The sequence below is a fragment of the Leptodactylus fuscus genome, chromosome 2 (genome assembly GCF_031893055.1).
Source record: "Leptodactylus fuscus isolate aLepFus1 chromosome 2, aLepFus1.hap2, whole genome shotgun sequence".
NCBI lineage: Eukaryota > Metazoa > Chordata > Amphibia > Anura > Leptodactylidae > Leptodactylus > Leptodactylus fuscus.
The window spans coordinates 26,629,376-26,647,673 of record NC_134266.1 but is presented as its reverse complement, the minus strand read 5'-3'; the positions used below and the strand labels follow the sequence as shown (position 1 = coordinate 26,647,673).

At 43.9% G+C, this 18,298-nt stretch overlaps 1 protein-coding gene across 4 annotated transcripts in view; it reads left to right on the top strand.

Annotated features, from left to right (window-relative positions):
- DSCAM (DS cell adhesion molecule) overlaps positions 1-18,298 on the top strand; it is a 338,268-nt gene that overhangs the window by 170,233 nt on the left and 149,737 nt on the right. For all 4 annotated transcript variants that reach the window (XM_075263534.1, XM_075263535.1, XM_075263532.1 and 1 more), the window contains 3 exons: positions 4,948-5,226; positions 9,311-9,430; positions 12,815-12,988. In XM_075263534.1, coding sequence (XP_075119635.1) covers positions 4,948-5,226; positions 9,311-9,430; positions 12,815-12,988 — 573 coding nt within the window. The remainder of the gene's footprint in view (positions 1-4,947; positions 5,227-9,310; positions 9,431-12,814; positions 12,989-18,298) is intronic.

The window sequence follows — 18,298 nt, the reverse complement described above, 5'->3', positions numbered from 1 at the left end:
ATAGATAGATATGAGATAGATAGATATGAGATAGATAATAGATAGATAGATAATAGATAGATCGATAGAAATGAGATAGAGATAGATAGATATGAGATAGATAGATAGATAGATAGATAGATAGATATGAGATAGATAGATAGATATAGATAGGAGATAGATAGATAGATAGATAGATAGATAGATATGAGATAGATAGATAGATAGATATGAGATAGATAGATTGATAGATAGATAGGAGATAGATAGATAGGAGATAGATAGATAGATAGATAGATAGATAGATAGATAGATAGATAGATAGATACCATTAATAGGGCTTTTATATCCCACTGACACTGAGCTCTGAGGCAGGATTTTTCTTTTCGTGATAAGGAATACATTAATTTTCTGAGATTTAGGCTGGAATTACAAACAATTGGAGCCGTCGCTGATAGTCAGCGCTCAATTAAAAAGATTTGTTCCGAAAGATGCAATTATAAACAGCGTCCTCAAGAGATCGCCGCCTGCCGGGTTGTTGTCTGTAGTTAAAGAGAAATTCTACCAAAAGACAAAATTGACACAGCATGATCTGATTGTAAACTGCAGCATGATGGGTTAACCATAGAGGAAGGGGCTGGGGTGAAAATTTACTAGCGCTTGGGGTTTCATTTTGGGGCCATCATGACATGGGTGTCAATTCTCTTGCCATAATAATGAAGAATTAGGCATGCAGAGCTCTCCTACCTATAGCCAAGCAGGGAGATGCTGCAGAGTATTATGATCTAAACAGCATAAAAGCCACATAGGGACATTTTACTTGGATGCTTTCTTTGAAAAACAGCACCACACCTGTCCTCAGGTTGTGTGTGGTATTGTAGCTCACCCACATTCACGTCAAAGAAATTGAGCTGTAGTACCAGACTCAATACATAGACAGCTGGGGTGCTGTAACGTTTTTCTTTATATGGGTTTATGTGTAGATTTAGGTATGCAGACATGAGGAAAAAAATGAATTCTACATTTTACGAGTTAGGACATAATATAATCCATCTGGTCCTTAAAAGGTAAATCCAACCTCGGAAGACAACAAGACATGACAGATCACACTGTATAATCATTATTTATGTAACACAAACTAGGCCAAAATGCAGAAATGCCAGAATTAAGAACAATCTCATAGCTTCCATAGGAATTAAGAGGGTACGTAGCAATAGTTGTTGGTAATCAAATGCGTTTAATATATGATAATCAGTAAGTGTGAAAACCTGTATAAAAGCAGAAGTATTAAGTGTTCATGCTGCCAAGGAGGAAGGATATCAGCAATGATCCAAGGAGGAAAAACATCAGCAGCGATCCAAGGAAGAAGGACATCAACAATGATCTAAGGAGGAAAGACATCAGCAATGATCTAAGGAGGAAAGGCATTAGCAATAATCCAAAGAGGAAAGACATCAGCAATGATTTTAGAACAGCAACTGTTGCTGTCCATCAATCTGGAAAGAGTAAAAAAGGCCTTTTCCAAACATTTTGAAGTTTATCATTCTACAATGAGAAAGAGTATTCACAAATGGAAAACATTCAGGGCAGTTGACAATCTTCCAAGGAGTGGACATCCCTGCAAATTCACCCCAAGATTAGACCATGAACTGCTCAGAGGAACTGAAAAAAACAAGAGCTGTGTTAGTATCTTACATGTTCATGACAGTACATTAAGAAAAAGACTGAACGAGTAGGGCTGGTGTGGAAGAGTTGTCAAGAGAAAGTCTCTTCTTTCTAAAAACATGGCGGCATGGCTTAAAGGGGTTGGACACTTTCAGACCAATGTTGACAAATGTACAATAAAAAGATATACAATTCTCCAATATACTTTCTGTATCAATTCCTAACGGTTTTCTAGATTTCGGCTCGCTGTCATTCATTCTGTTACTTCTAGAGGATAAAAGTCTGACCATGGTCATGTGATTTACGGTCCATGGTCATGTGATGAGGACACAGGTGCACAGCTGATTACTGTGCTGTGACTATAACGAGCGGGACCTGTGTGCTCATCACATGACCATGGACCGTAAATCACATGACCATGGACAGTAAATCACATGACGATCGTCAGAGTTTTATCCTCTAGTAGTAACAGAGTGAATGAAAGCAAGCCGAAATCTAGAAAACCGTGAGGAATTGATACAGAAAGTATATTGGAAAATTGTATATCTTTTTATTGTACATTTGTTTGTCAACATTGGTCTGAAAGTGGCCAACCCCTTTAAGTTTGCAAAGTTACATCTTAACAAACCACAAGATTTCTGGAACAATTCCCTCTGGATAGATAAGACCAAAGTGGAGATGTTTGGCCATAATGCAAAGTTCCAGGTTTGTCGAAAACCAAACCCATCATCTCAGCACAAACAGCTGATACTGTCTGTCCAGCCTATTGGTGGAGGGCGATGATTTGGGCTTGTTTTGCAGCCACAGGGTCAGACATCTACCACAACCCAGTGGAGGAGACTGGAGGGTGGGGGTAGTAGTGACACTGGCTGTGCCACCTGCTAGGCCGAGGACACTCCAACACACTCCAATCCCACTCTAGGGCCGGACACAGTCAAGGGGAGGTCCTTCAGCACTACTTGATGGTGGTGGTAGTGGCATTGTTTCCCCCGGGCACTCCAAGTTGGAGAGGGGACCTCTCTACTCTGAGCCGGTGTGGTGGTGTTCAGGAGGGCCCTGATGGTGATGCAGGCAAATGACTCAGGAGTCCAGAGTTGCAGTTAAACCAAGAAACTGTTTATTTTAACAAGAACCGTCTGGTACAATCAGCAACTTTGCAGATGGAGGAATCAGTTGCAGTTCAGGCCCACTGCCCTGTTCATAGGAGGCTGCCCAGGGGTGTTGCAGGCTCTTAGATAAAAGTACTCCACTACTCCTCCACTCATGCAACTCCCAATTTAGTGAGATGGGGAATCTACTAGGGCAAGGAGTTGCTGACAGGGATCTGGTTACCTGGAAGCTAGGCCCAAATGTGTACCTCCTGTTAGTTCCTCCCTTGCTCTCCTGGCACGGCTGGCAAATGTTCTCAGAGATTCTGAAGTATATTCCCTGTCTCAGGGCTGTCTCTGGATGAGCCTGGGACGATGAATATTCCTCCTAGAGGCTGTGCTGGTGCCAGTTGGACCCCAGTCCTGGTTCTCTCCCCACACTGGTCAGGCTGCCTACCCCTGAGCTGTGCAGGACAGCTGCAAACACTAGACTGAGATTTCCAACTGCCACCAGGAGACTACAGTCTCCTCACAACCCCGCCCAGTGGTCTGTGATTGGCCAGTCAGTAGTTTGAACTGCAAAGGGGGGGGGGGGAATTTCCTTGATAAACCTATACACAAATTACATATAGCATAAAACATATACAGTGGTGGCCAAAAAACTGCACCATATCACAAAATGTAATGATTATAGCGAAAATGATTTCTTGTCTTTTTCCATTTCTATCCTCTTCTCTCCTGGATGACGAGTATTTGGCAATTTTGTACGTGACATTTTTCAGTGGATTTCGTAGTAGGAGGTATACATATCATTTGTAGGGACTAGAGATGAGCAAACAGTAAAATATCCGATATTCGTTTCGAATAGCCCCTCAATATTCGACTATTCGAATGAATATCGAACCCCATTATAGTCTATGGGGAAAAAATGCTCGTTTCAGGGGATCCCACTCTTCGACTCAGGAGAGTCACCAAGACCACTATGACACCCCAGGAAATGATGCCAACACCCTGGAATGCGCTACATCTCTGATGCAACAGAATGGAGTGTGCTGCAGCGTTCACATCTCCGGTGTAGCAGTACTGGCCGTGTGCTCAGCTCGGCTGCATCTCTGGTGTAGGAATGCATTGACCAGCATTGATTGGCCATACAGAGTACAGCATTTGACCAATCAACGCTGGTTCTGCCGGAGGAGGCGGAGTCTAAGATCAGTCCACAGCAGTCTCCATTCTGGTCCGATATTAGACTCTGCCTCCTCACAGACGAGCCTCCGGCAGAACCAGCGTTGATTGGCCGAATGCTGTACTCTGTATGGCATTTGGCCAATCAATGCTGGTCAATGCATTCCTATGGGAAAAAGTCAGCTCGCGCATATCACAAGCTGACAGGGATCCCGATGATATAGAGCACCAAAAAGCTGGGTGAGTAACTTTCCCACCTAAATAAATGTAGTCCCTAGCTAACCCTGCCTGTACATCTATCCCTGTCTAGTTCACAGTCTCAAATTAACTGAATGTTAAATCGACCATTCGTATAAAGTGGAGGTCATCTGATTTAGCCAGCCAATTACTTTTTCCAATTTTTTTTCCATGCCTCCGTTGTCGTAGTTCCTGTCCCACCTCCCCTGCGCTGTTACTGGTACAAAAAAAAGCGCCAGGGAAGGTGGGAGGGGATACAAATTTTTAGTGCGTTTGCCTCGTGGTATTCGATTGGAATCGACTATGAACTCCTCTGTATACCAAAGTATTCTAGGGTCAGATGTGAGACCATCTATACAACAGCTTGGCCACAAATTGGTCAAGTAAGAGGACATGGATCTCGAGCACAGCAGCAGATCTACAACAGGATGGCCATAAAAGACAAGAATCCCCGTGTGGTAACGGCCTTGTCGGTCGATCCTGGTGTATTTAGGATTCCACACATGGCTTCTTTTCTGTTAAATAAATAATGACATGGAGGAATCTGCTGCGTCTTGTCCATCTGAGGTTGGATTTACTGAATTTTAAGACCTTGAAGAACCTAATTTTTTTTTTAATTATTGCCTATACATAAACCCAAAGTATTCAAAGATGGTGGTGCTTGTTTTTCTCATGACTGCAGATTTTATTTACCCTCTTTAGTATATACCGTATCCAGTTTTGGTGTTTGGTGCTCTGTAGAGCCTCCTTTGCTTTAGTGGGTAGATGGCGATGACCCATCTCTTTTCTCTTTCAGTGCCCCCTTATATTCAGCCATTTGAGTCCCAAAGATTTTCCATCGGACAAAGAGTGTTTATCCCGTGTGTGGTGGTCTCGGGGGATCTGCCCATCACCATCACATGGCAGAAGGACGGGCGGCCGATTCCGGCAAGTCTTGGAGTTACTATTGACAACATTGACTTTACAAGCTCCTTAAGGATTTCCAACCTGTCATTGATGCACAATGGGAATTATACCTGTATCGCCCGGAATGACGCCGCCGCTGTAGAACACCAAAGCCAGTTAATTGTTAGAGGTAAGTGTCAGCTGAGGGATCACATCCATTCATTATAGAAGATATGCTAAATCAGCTGCCACAGGGATCACCCAGCTTTCCAAAATTTCAGATTGCTCCTGTGCTTATGTAGGGCTGTGGGTCGGGGCTTGTATCACTGAAGAACTAGGAGCTAAGGACGTAAGGATGAGTGTAATACTAGCTCCATAAATCCATGTACATATAGCGCCCCTTAGTGGAGGCAAGAAACTTATGTGACATAATAGGGCAGTGGTGTCATAAAGGAGTCCAACTCCCAGAAAAGTCTCCACACAGATGAAAATGTGCCCAACATAGCAGAGACCTCATAAGTTATCAGCCAATATAATGTGCACACAAAAATGGCAGCTGTGGTCCTCCGCCCCTAAGAGGAAGTTATGTGGGATTGGCCAATCGGATGCCTCTTATCTGTAACTGTGACTTCCTGTGTCAAACTCTACAGTCTGAGATTATCACTGGAGAAGTCAGACAGATAGGAGTCAAGATGTCTTCTGTTTTGGGGTAGACAAGGATCCTATACCCTCCAATATACCATAAAAAAGGATATAGGTACAGGGAGCCCTTATCCTCTCCAAAGGCAAGATATCAGGAAATATGAGCTAACATCCTTCACGTTACTGAAAGAAAGGCCCAGGTACAGCCCCGTATGTTCACATGTGCTTGCAATGGGTATATCAGCCCCAGGTGGGCCCCATCATCATGGACAATATCTTTATTGGGAGTCCGAAAAAAGCTGAATTTGCGGGTGAGAAATTCTCATCGGCTGCTCATTTGCCCTGCAGTGTCCTCTTCAGGGAGAAAAGAGAATTACTTGTGCCCATTCAAATAACATAAAGCAGGTCCCGAGTGACATCTGTACATTTTAGTAGGGAGATGGGACGACCATTTTGGGTCCTTCAGCCCAAGTTTCTCCATTTTTTTTGTCTGTCACTGATGTTCTCCCTTAAAGGAGTTGTCCAGTTTAGAAAAACAGTATTCTCATCTTCTGGCCAGATCAGTTGTAAAGAGTGTCTCTCTCTCTGGAGGACCCGCCCCGTCCTCCATTATACACACACAACACATTGTTATGGATGGACACTGTTACGCTTCCCTTTTCTGTGGTGGCGCTGCAGGATTAACCTATACGTTACTTAAAATCCCAATGGGACGGGGGATTGTGCTTTAAAATCAGTCTATTGACCCTCTAAAGCGGCACTGAAAATACATCTTGTCCGTCAGCGCAGAATTTGTCATAGAAATTGGAATTCGCACTTGTCTTCAAATTCAGTGTCAAAATCTTTGTTGCAGAAAATTTTGCTTTTAATTCCTCCATGTGAACACCCCCTAACAAGTCGGGATTTTACCATAAGGATTGACTCTTCCCCAGAACATTCTATATCTAAGGGTGTGTCTCTGACTCTCGGCCACGTCTTGGCGTATACCGTAACGTTTTTATGGTTTGGTAAATGGACAGCTCCACCCGATATGGCACATACTGGTTTTACACGAGGAGAGTCGGTATATAGGAGGATATAGTGATGTCTGCAGTGCAGGTCACCAGTCACAGTATATATGTATTTTCTCTTTTTTTTTTGCACATTTTTGCATTTGATCTGAGACCTCCACATTGAGTCGGATCTGGCGGCTGCGTTTTCTTCCTGAGGGTAGGCAGAGGTCATTGTTAAGCCCAGAGGAACGGGGGAGCCATCATGAAAATGAGAGCAGTTGCTAAGGAACGGCCAACCTTCTCCTGCAGCAGCCTCACCCTGACTGAGATGGCTGGAGATGCCGCATTCACCTCACGTCTACAGGACTTTTCACTGTAGCTACTGCATGCTATCTACAGCTGAAAAATGGCTGGCACAGTCCCTATAGGGTATACTGCAGAGAGGTGGGCACGGCGGCCACCGCCATATCTACATCTGTGCCAAACCCGGGACATAATAAAGGTTATTTAGGGTCATTGTATAAATGTAGAACCAGAGATCCCAGCATGTTCTTCCTAATTCTCAACAGCTTGTACATTTCTGTATACTGTATATTTGATTTGGGCATTACTTACTATCAAATACCACATCCCAGATACCCCGCCACTGGTTCTTGTTACCACTGAAAGGGCAATTCCAGTCACACTGATATTAAAATGAACCGAGAAAATATATATCAGTATAAAATATAAATGTTACTGCCATAATGCCTCAGAATACAGTACAGATGTCATAATCTCTATACTGCCTCCTATGTACAGGAATAGAACTACTATAATACTACTCCTATGTACAAGAATATAACTACTATAATACTACTCCTATGTACAAGAATATAACTACTATAATACTACTCCTATGTACAAGAATGTAACTACTATAATACTGCTCCTATGTACAAGAATGTAACTACTATAATACTGCTCCTATGTACAACAATATAACTATTATAATACTGCTCCTATGTACAACAATATAACTACTATAATACTGCTCCTATGTACAAGAATATAACTACTATAATACTGCTCCTATGTACAAGAATATAACTACTATAATACTGCTCCTATGTATAAGAATATAACTACTATAATACTGCTCCTATGTACAAGAATATAACTACTATAATACTGCTCCTATGTACAAGAATATAACTACTATAATACTACTCCTATGTACAAGAATATAACTACTATAATACTGCTCCTATGTACAAGAATATAACTACTATAATACTGCCTCCATGTACAAGAATATAACTACTATAATACTACTCCTATGTACAAGAATATAACTACTATAATACTACTCCTATGTACAAGAATATAACTACTATAATACTGCCTCCATGTACAAGAATATAACTACTATAATACTGCTCCTATGTATAAGAATATAACTACTATAATACTGCTCCTATGTACAAGAATATAACTACTATAATACTGCCTCCATGTACAAGAATATAACTACTATAATACTACTCCTATGTACAAGAATATAACTACTATAATACTACTCCTATGTACAAGAATATAACTACTATAATACTGCCTCCATGTACAAGAATATAACTACTATAATATTACTCCTATGTACAAGAATATAACTACTATAATAATGCTCTTATGTACAAGAATATAACTACTATAATACTGCTCTTATGTACAAGAATATAACTACTATAATACTACACCTATGTACAAGAATATAACTACTATAATACTACCTCCTATGTACAAGAATATAACTACTATAATACTACACCTATGTACAAGAATATAACTACTATAATACTACCTCCTATGTACAAGAATATAACTACTATAATACTGCTCCTATGTACAAGAATATAACTACTATAATACTACTCCTATGTACAAGAATATAACTACTATAATACTACCTCCTATGTACAAGAATATAACTACTATAATACTACACCTATGTACAAGAATATAACTACTATAATACTGCTCCTATGTACAAGAATATAACTACTATAATACTGCTCCTATGTACAGTAATATAAATAGTATAACCCTGACTCTGATTTTCTTACTTGTGGAACCTTTACCTCAGTATTTAGTCCGGTGGGTTCAGTTTTGGGCTTTGAGGACAGGAGTTTCTCTGACTGATAGTGTCCATGTCCATGGTGTGATATATGGCGGCTTTATTATTCCTCTCCTGTATATTCTGCTGGTCATGTGCTGATGGCGGTTTCTTTTAATTTATCCCTGAGCCTCGGCCATTACCGTGCCCTCCATGACAGTCGCCGGTACTTTGTTATTGATCACCCCCTACTGACCAGTTTGTATTATTACAATGCAGCTTCAGTACTATGAGAAATACATTGATCACAATATACGACACTACATCTCCCAGCATTCCCTGGCAGTCCTGTGGGGTTTACTGCTTGATTCTTTTTCTATAAATTTGCAGAAAGCTGGGAAAGCTGAGTGACTACCAGTGCAGTACTATTGCTGCTGCTCCGATTGGCATTATTTTCCATATTACTTTAGTTCTCTATGTGTTCAGACATTATGTGACGATGACAGATTTAAAGGGACAGGTTTACTAATTTGTACATATATGTCAAGTTCCTCCTAGATTTGTCGTCCAGCCCACTGACCAAGATGGGATTTTCAGAAAGGCCGTGATACTGAACTGCTCTGCAGAGGGTTACCCTGTGCCGACCATCGTCTGGAAATACTCTAAAGGTAACGCCCATGCATTTTACTGTCTCTCTTGACTCCGCCCCATTGTCCATCCAGTGTAATAGAGACAGACAGGAATTGGACTTATTAGGGATCCACATGGGGGCACGAACCAGTTGACAGTCCATCCATGATAGTCTCTGATCATAGGGGGGCCCCACTGATTATAGTTTTGGGGATCCAGTGTGACCTGTTTGATTGGAGTGGCAGTCACATATGCATGCTGGCACTTCATCCAAACTAGGGTCACAGGACCCCCGTTTTCATGATCCGAGGGGCCCAGTGAACAAACACGTGTCATCTGTCCTGTGGATGGTCAGAAGTCACATGATCATAGTGATCCATCCATGAACCTGCACCTTTCATCTGCTGTGTCTGCCCCCCATTAAAGTGGGAGGCAGAGGTGTCTACAAGCGCTGATGCAGCCCGCTCTTCTGCAGTATTTACACCAGTATTGTCCAGAATTAGCGGTTTGGGCAGCAAAGTTCCATTAGATGGCAGCAGTGAGCCGCTGACTTTAATCCCATACACTGCCGCCTGACAACTACATGATGCCGTGTCACTCAGTCATACATCTCTTTGGCCTCTATATGCAGGTGCCACTAGGGGGAGCTCCTACAGGTCTATACAGATCTGTCTGTGTTCAATTATAACTGCACAAAATCCATATGCAGTGAGCTCCCCCTAGTGGTGAATACATATAACCTGACAGCTGAGTACCCACAAGGCACAGCTTTCTTCTTTTGGTATCCAGAAACCAGCAGCATTTTGAATGCAGCTCTGGATGTGTGAGCGGGAAATGTAACACTCAGGAGGGTCAGGACTGATGTCACGGGTAGTATGTCAGATGTGACCGGCTTGTAGAGAGGCCCTTGATCCCAAATGTGCACAAAGCCTTTTTGATGTCCCCGACTACCCGCCCCCACATGGTACCTGACAATGACAACCAGGTCTCGGAGGTAGTCGCTGCTCTTTTTACTAGCAGGACGAGGTAATACAAATATACAGATGATAGGAGTAATTCTTCATATGCAATTCTGTTATCCCTGCAGGTAGTGTCCAGTTAAGCAGGTGATGGAGCTTGGAGCACAAATACTTTGGGCTTGATTAACTAGTAGTTGCTTGGGTAGTTAAACTTGGATATACTTGTAAAGATGGCCTGTATCCAAGGGGTTAGTCCTCAACAAACTGGGTACACGTATGTAGAAGAGGAAACAGGGGTGTTGACAGCGGGAGACCCTCAAGTTCTGTCAGACTAGATATGGGCTCCTTACATATAGATTTGTCCCAAAGACTTACTTGCAGAGAGATACATGCAGAGTTCCCAGATGTCTGGATAACAGGTCAGTATACTTTAGTACTTGCAAAGAGATACGTGCGGAGTTCCCAGATGTATGGATAACAGGTCAGTATACTTTAGTACTTGTATAGAGATACGTGCGGAGTTCCCAGATGTATGGATAACAGGTCAGTATACTTTAGTACTTGTATAGAGATATGTGCGGAGTTCCCAGATGTATGGATAACAGGTCAGTATACTTTAGTACTTGTATAGAGATACATGCGGAGTTCCCAGATGTATGGATACAGGTCAGTATACTTTAGTACTTGCAGACTTGGGACTTCAGAGGAAAACACTCTCTGAGGAGAATCTTTAGCACAGAGGAAGAGACATCTCTGGTTGAAGTGCACTGATGCTTGGCTAATATGTCCAACTCTGCTCCACATGTGCAGATCTCTGCCCACACCGATTAACAGGGTTTCCAACCCTCTCCATAGAGAGCTGTAACTCAACTCCTCCTCCAGGCCAATCAAGGGAGCTTGATTGGTTCTGAAGGTCACCTGATCATCCTGGACACTCCTTTACATTAGCACACTGTTACGGTTCTGTATATATATATATATATATATATATATATATATATATATATATATATATATATATAAATAATATTTTAAGCAACAGAACCTCTAGTCTGCAAGACACTGCAGCGAGGTCCACAGGCCCAATAGTGGGTGGCTGTATGTCTGAATAGTCTTCTACCAGTTAAAGAGGACCTTTCACCATATCTGGGCACATGCAGTGTTATATACTGCCGGAAAGCTGACAGTGCGCTGAATTCCTGATAATACTCGTCTATGGACGAGCTGTGTGAGCAGAGGGAGGGGGCGTTCCTCCCCGCTCCACAGCACAGTGCGATAGGCGCTGCGAGGCAGAAGGACGTCTCTGGCTAATGGTCAGAAACGCCCTTCTGACCATAGAAGAGCTACGGTACCGGACCGTAAGCTCTTCACACCGGGCACAGATCAGGAAAGCCGACAGTGCGCTGAATTCAGCTTTCCGGCAGTATATAACACTGCCTGTGCCCGGATATGGTGAAAGGTCCTCTTTAAGCTGCACTGGCAGATATGTGACGCAATACTAAATGTGAACACGCTGCAAGAAAGCCCTGCCAGTTAACCTCACTGGACAGGTGCAATGTACAGCTGAAACAGCAAGGCTGCCAAGGGTTAACAGTCACCTCAGGTCCGCAACTAAACATGCTCCTGCAACAGCCAGGAGAGTAAGAGTGAAAGAGGCTAAGAGCCCAAACCTGCTGCAACTCTATGGGCTGGAACAGTGTCTACTGCTCCTAACCCTGGTATAGAGCTGTCAGTTCAGGAATTACAGGGTACTAACTACAGAGTAGATAGAGGCTAAGGAAACCCCACATAGAGGCCTAGTCTGTACACCTGCCTGGAGCCTAGCCCTGAACTACTGTCATTTAACAACTTCAGTCAATCTGATTCAGAGTGTGAGCGCCGGGCCGGCGTCGGCTCACACTTTTTAAAGGGAGGTCCCCGCCCAGTAGGGGCGATGGTAGTGACCTCACCGCTCATGCCCAGTGGGTGAGAAATGGCACTTAGCCTGTGAGCGGGTCCAATAGGTCTGAGCATGCTCAGTAGGCCGAAAGCTGGACTTACACTCCAGACACCTCACTACATGAGGGCGAGGGTTAGATTGAACCGCAGGTGGCTCTGTGCGCAGAGAGTGAACCCTGCGGGTCCCAATCCTAACACACACTAGGATGATGCAATCACAGACAGAAATTAAAATGAAAAGTATAGGCACGTGCAGTTCACAAAACATCCACAAGATGGGGAATTAATAGACCCCCTGTGTGCTGGCTCTTGTGAAATAAATATCTATGTTAAATATATAGGAAAGAATGGGGAGATACCTCTTTACTTCATATGCAAATGTCCATACCATCTCGGTCTGCAAGGACTATTAAAGGGAATGGGACGAGCAGTACCGGGACATTACAGAAACGTCGCGATGAGTAGAAGATTAACCATTTGTGATACCTCCTTTAATAATGTGTACATGTATGTCTGTCTCCGCAGGTGCTGGAGTTCCTCAGTTTCAGCCCATCGCTCTGAATGGCCGTATACAACTCCTTAGTAATGGCTCCTTACTCATTAAGCACATCCTGGAGGAAGATAGCGGATACTACCTCTGCAAGGTCAGCAATGATGTGGGAGCTGACGTCAGCAAGTCCATGTATCTCACGGTTAAAAGTAAGAACCGCAACCATTTATTTCATAGTAGCCGGGATGGGTTGTGTGTACGTCTGCCATGACATGCCTATATTTATCGTGATACCATATACATATATATACAGTATATGTACTGTGTATATACTACTAATACTTTGTATTGTTATCGTCTAATATGGTGTAATATACTTTTTGGGCTGGATTAAACTGACTTAACCGCTGCCATCTTGTGCAATCCTTCTTAAAGGCTTGAAGACTTTAAGGCCAAGTCGCAGCAGAAAACTGCTTCAGAGAAACCATGGAGGAAATACTTTGTGGTTTTTCCAGCATCACTTTTCACCGAAAGCCCGCAGAGTTTTCCTCAGCAGACTTTCTGCTTCCGTAACTATAGGGAAACCGCCAGCATTTCTGAGTAATTGACATGCTGCAGTTTCCAAAAACGTGACGGTTTTGGAAGTCACAGCGCAAGTGTTTTTATATCCTATAAGTCCTATCCACTTTGCAGTGGCTGTAATCCGTGGCGTTTTTACACCATCTTGGGCCTTAGCCTAAAAGGGTTTACCGGCCCCATGTAAATTTATCATACTGATTACCTATCCATAGGAGCGGCACTGCAATTCCCTGGAAGCAACGTTAGTGGACGCGGCTGCTTCGCAGGTCCTATTACTTTTATCACAGCGGTGTTGCACATGCTCCCTGTCCACTTTGGGCTTCCGGCACTCGGCGGCTGCTGCGTCCACAGATCACATACTGTCTGTATAGTGGACAGGTCATTTGTATGAAAACATGATTTGGGTTTGGTTACACGAGCCTGTACATAAGGCGGAAATTTATTCTGAAAATTAAAAAAAAAATACAATTATTATTGGGATAACATTCATAATAAAATAATGGTTATATCAATAGCTTCTTATTTAAGAAACAGGGAGGGGAAGGGGCATAACTTGAGGCGGTGCCGAGGGTGCAGTCGCATCGGGGCCCAGGATCCTTAGAGGGCCCATAAGCACTGGCATCAGTACTGAGATTGCAGCTTCCATCTGGCCCATAAACCAGGGAAACCCATAGATTCCCCTAACCACACTAAGGTGAATTAAACTCCTCCGCACTCGTAACCATGACTATTAAGAATTGGCACCAGGGCCCACAAGACTAACAATAACCAAAATGGAACCATAACCTAAACTACAGGTTCGCCGTCAGTTCCTATTTGTGGTCTTGATAAAGTTGTTATTCTGGAAAAGTACAATAAATTGTGTCGGAGGTCGGAGGTCTTGGTACTAGTTGCGGAGGAACCTGGAGATGGATTTCCTTGATGGATTAAGGTGTAAGATATTGGTTTATATTTTTATTTGATATTTTTGAGGCTTCCATGGGATCCATTTTTCCATCTTTTTTTTTTCCCATTCGGAGGTAAATGCAGTTTAATTCCATTTCTTTAGTTTGGGAAATTTTGGTTTTGACTTCTGAGAGTTTTCAGTTTGAGACGAGGGCACTTGTGAGATCCTACTGTTACATGTCCAACAAGTGCTTGGTTTGTAAAAGGTTTTTTTCTCTCTGATTTTGAATATTCAGAGGGATGGAAGTGTAAGAGAAGTTTGGGGTGTAAGTCCACCTCAAATTCCGCTTCCATTTTTGCCTACATGGGTATGGGGGTGCAGAGGTAATAGGGACTCCCAGACCCTAATGGCTGATGGGGCTTAAAGGGATTTTCCATGATTTATAAATCAGACCTTATACTTAGGATAGGTCCTTGGAAATCACTGGAGGTCCAGCACACAGGACCGATGGCGATCAGCTTTTTAGGAGGCCGCAGCATTTGAGTGAGTATCGCAGCCTCTTCACAGTGCCGTACATTGTACAGTGACTGTGCTTAGTATCGTATAGGTCATGTGACCAATGAATGTGGCATCACATGGCCAGTGAAGCACCCCATGTCATTTAAAGGGGTTATCCATGATTAGAAAATGTGGCTTTCTTTTTCTCAGGAAGTGACATCATATCTGTTGGTCACATGACATTGCAACATCTCAGTCCCATTCAAATGAACGGACCTGAGCTGCAGCCTGACCATGTGTTCCAGAAAACCCCTTTGTGACTGAAGACATCAATATAAGGTCGGTGGGGGCCCTGTGACAGATTTTGCCTCAATAATACTCCTCATTCCTACCGTCAGTTAAAGGAGTCTTCCAGATTCATGTAGATGAGGCTTAAAGGGATTGTCCATCAGTTACAAAGCTAGATGGATGGTTGTGTGAATATAGCCCAATATACTAGATTTACAATTCTGTTCTCCTACATGGTCATGTGACAGGAAGATAGCGAAGAATAAATTAACAGCTGGGCGTTGCCTCTGCCAATCACGTGACCCTCTCCTGCTTGTCACACCCCCTTAGATGGCGGTGGGCTGTCATTTGGGGAAACTACCGCCTCATTTTACACCACAGACAGATCGCTCACTTAGGGTAAGTTCACACAGAGTTTTTTGGTCAGAGTTTTGAGGCCGTATCCGCCTCAAAATCGTGACCAAAAAGATGGCTCCCATTGAAATTAATGGGAACTGCACAGGTCTTTTTTCTGGGAGCCAGTTTGTTCCGGCTCCTGGATAAAGAAGCGAGGTGCTCATTCTTCAGACCGTTTCGCCTCGCAATTCAGCCTGAAGCCTTCTCTGGACTAGGCCCATTCATTTGGCCTAATCCGGTGCGGATTGCGCGGCTGGATGCCGGTGCTGTGCACTGGCTTTCAGTCGCGGCTACCAGGCTTTTGGTCCGGAAGGCCGCCTCAGGTTCCAGACCAAAATCTCCATCTGAACTTACCCTTACAGTAATTTGCACTAACTACTTATCACGAGCTACACATGTACGAACCCTCAGCTGTGAGCAGGATTCAGCCAGCAGAGTTCTTATAATGGTGAGAAACAGATGATACAGTAGGTTGCCATACTGCGCCGATCCAGTTGCTGCCTCCCTCCCCGCCTAGCCGGAGTTTGGGACATCTAGCTGCAACATTCATCCCTCAGTCCGGTTATTACAATATTCAGAATTTCCTGACTATTTGAGGTGGGGGTCTTGCTCACCCCTGCACTGCGCACTACGGCAGCCATTAATTGATCCTGCATAATACCAACCACAAGGTGACCCTTCCTACGAGCCGCCAGCAGGAGGCAGGAGACGCACGCACCGCAGCCTCTGCTATGAGTGACACAAATGAAATAAGAAAAACTACTTTTTTTTTCTATGCTCATTTTTTTTTCTTGCCAGAGGAGATTTCAGCATTTTCCCAGCATGCACTGCACACGTTCAGTTGCAGAGATACCGAAGCGGAAAGGAAGCTCGTGCAATATGACACATAAAGGGGAGCCCTGACCCTGCACCGACCCCGCACATACAGCACTGGAAGACTATCCCCGTTCCCAGAAAATGCAAACCCCTGGGTCATCCTAATCTGTGAAGTCATATTTAATTTGGTCATATGTTTTTGGGAAAGTTTGGTATGAACGAAAATGGTCAATAATAATATACACAAACAGACCCACAAAATCCATACCCAGTGCCCCCTAAACAGATACAGACCCCAGACCAAAACAACTCAATAAATACAGAGCACATCTCGGGTCCTCTAAATAAATAAAACCTCATACTAGACCTTGTAAATACGGACTCCATACTCCTTAAATAAACATACACCCTTTCTGCCGCCTGAAGCGGATGTCAGAAAACCGCCCCCCCTCCCCCCCGGAGGAGCGGGCGGAGCGGAGGGGGCGTCTTTAGCAGGCAGAGAGCTGGCAGGGAGAGGACCTGCTCTCTGCCTGAGTGTGAGGGGCGGCCTCAATCCACCGCTCAGTGACGGTGACCCTAAGCCAGTCCAGGACATCCACCCCAAAATGGACCTATTAATACAGACCTGGAACAGGCCCTCTAAATACAGACCCAGTCCAGACCCCCAGATACAAACCACAACCCAGGCTAGAAACTCCCTCACAAAATAAAGACACTAAAATAGACCCTCAAAAAATCAAATACAGACCCCAGGACAGACACCAAAATATAGTACAGACCCCATAAACGATGACCTCAGACCAGATCCGCTAATAGAGGACATGCGGCATCCCAGAGGGCTCCTGCTATTATTGTCACATGAAAAATGAACGAAAATGGGCGGAGTCAACATAAGTGGGCGGAGTTAAATTTACCATGGCGCACTTTGTGTGCCGCACATTTTATTCCTCTTTCTGTTCTTCAAAGGTTGGCAGGTATGTGTTTGATTTCCTCCACTCTCTGGATTCCCCATACTTGGTACAGCCCTGGCCTATCACAGGCCACTGAGTGTGGCCTGGAAGATTTTTGTCTCCAGGAAACCATTGGGGCCTTAGTAGTTGAGTGGTCTAATCTGTACTGGTGACAGTGTGACTTATCTCTGGGACATGGAGACCCAACACTTTCCAGACAGCCCCTGAGGGAGAAGATTGAGCCCAAGTCTTTCATCAAGACAGCCCTGAGATGGGGAGAATAAGACACTGGGACCTTATCACACCTCTGCATCACTCAAGACCAAGTCTGGGCCGTCTGGGCCTACTGCGCCATGGGAGACTACTAACCCCATCGGGGAGCTCCAATTTTCACAGTTATAGTTGCCAAAAGTAAAGTTCATCTATTTCTCTGCCTCCTGAGTCATTCCTGCCTTACCATCAGGGCCCTAACACCATCACACCAGCTCAGGGTAAGAAAGGTCTCCTCTCCAACTGGAAGCGCCCCAGGGAAAACTACTACCACCTGGTAGTGCTGCAGGCCCCTGTCGTCGGTGTCCTGCCTGAGAAGTGGGCTCGGTAGATTGGTTGAGGGCACATGGCCTATCCTGTGGCACATCTACCACTACTACTAGTCCTATCCTCCAGTTCCCTCTATCTAAACTGTAACATACAGACTCCAGACTAAGCCACTTAAACTAGTGCAGTATAGACCCCAAGTCCACTAAACTAGTATACCACAGACCCCAGACTAGACCACATAAACTAGTATACTACAGACCCCAGACCCACTAAACTAGTACACTACAGACCCCAGACTAGACCACCTAAACTAGTACACTACAGACCCCAGACTAGACCACCTAAACTAGTATACTACAGACCCCAGACCCACTAAACTGGAACACTACAGACCCTAGACTAGACCACCTAAACTAGTATACTACAGACTCAAGAGCCACTAAACTAGTACACTATAGACTCCAGACTAGACCACCTAAACTAGTACACTACAGACCCCAGACTAGACCACATAAACTAGTATACTACAGACCCCAGGCCCACTATACTAGTACACTACAGACCCC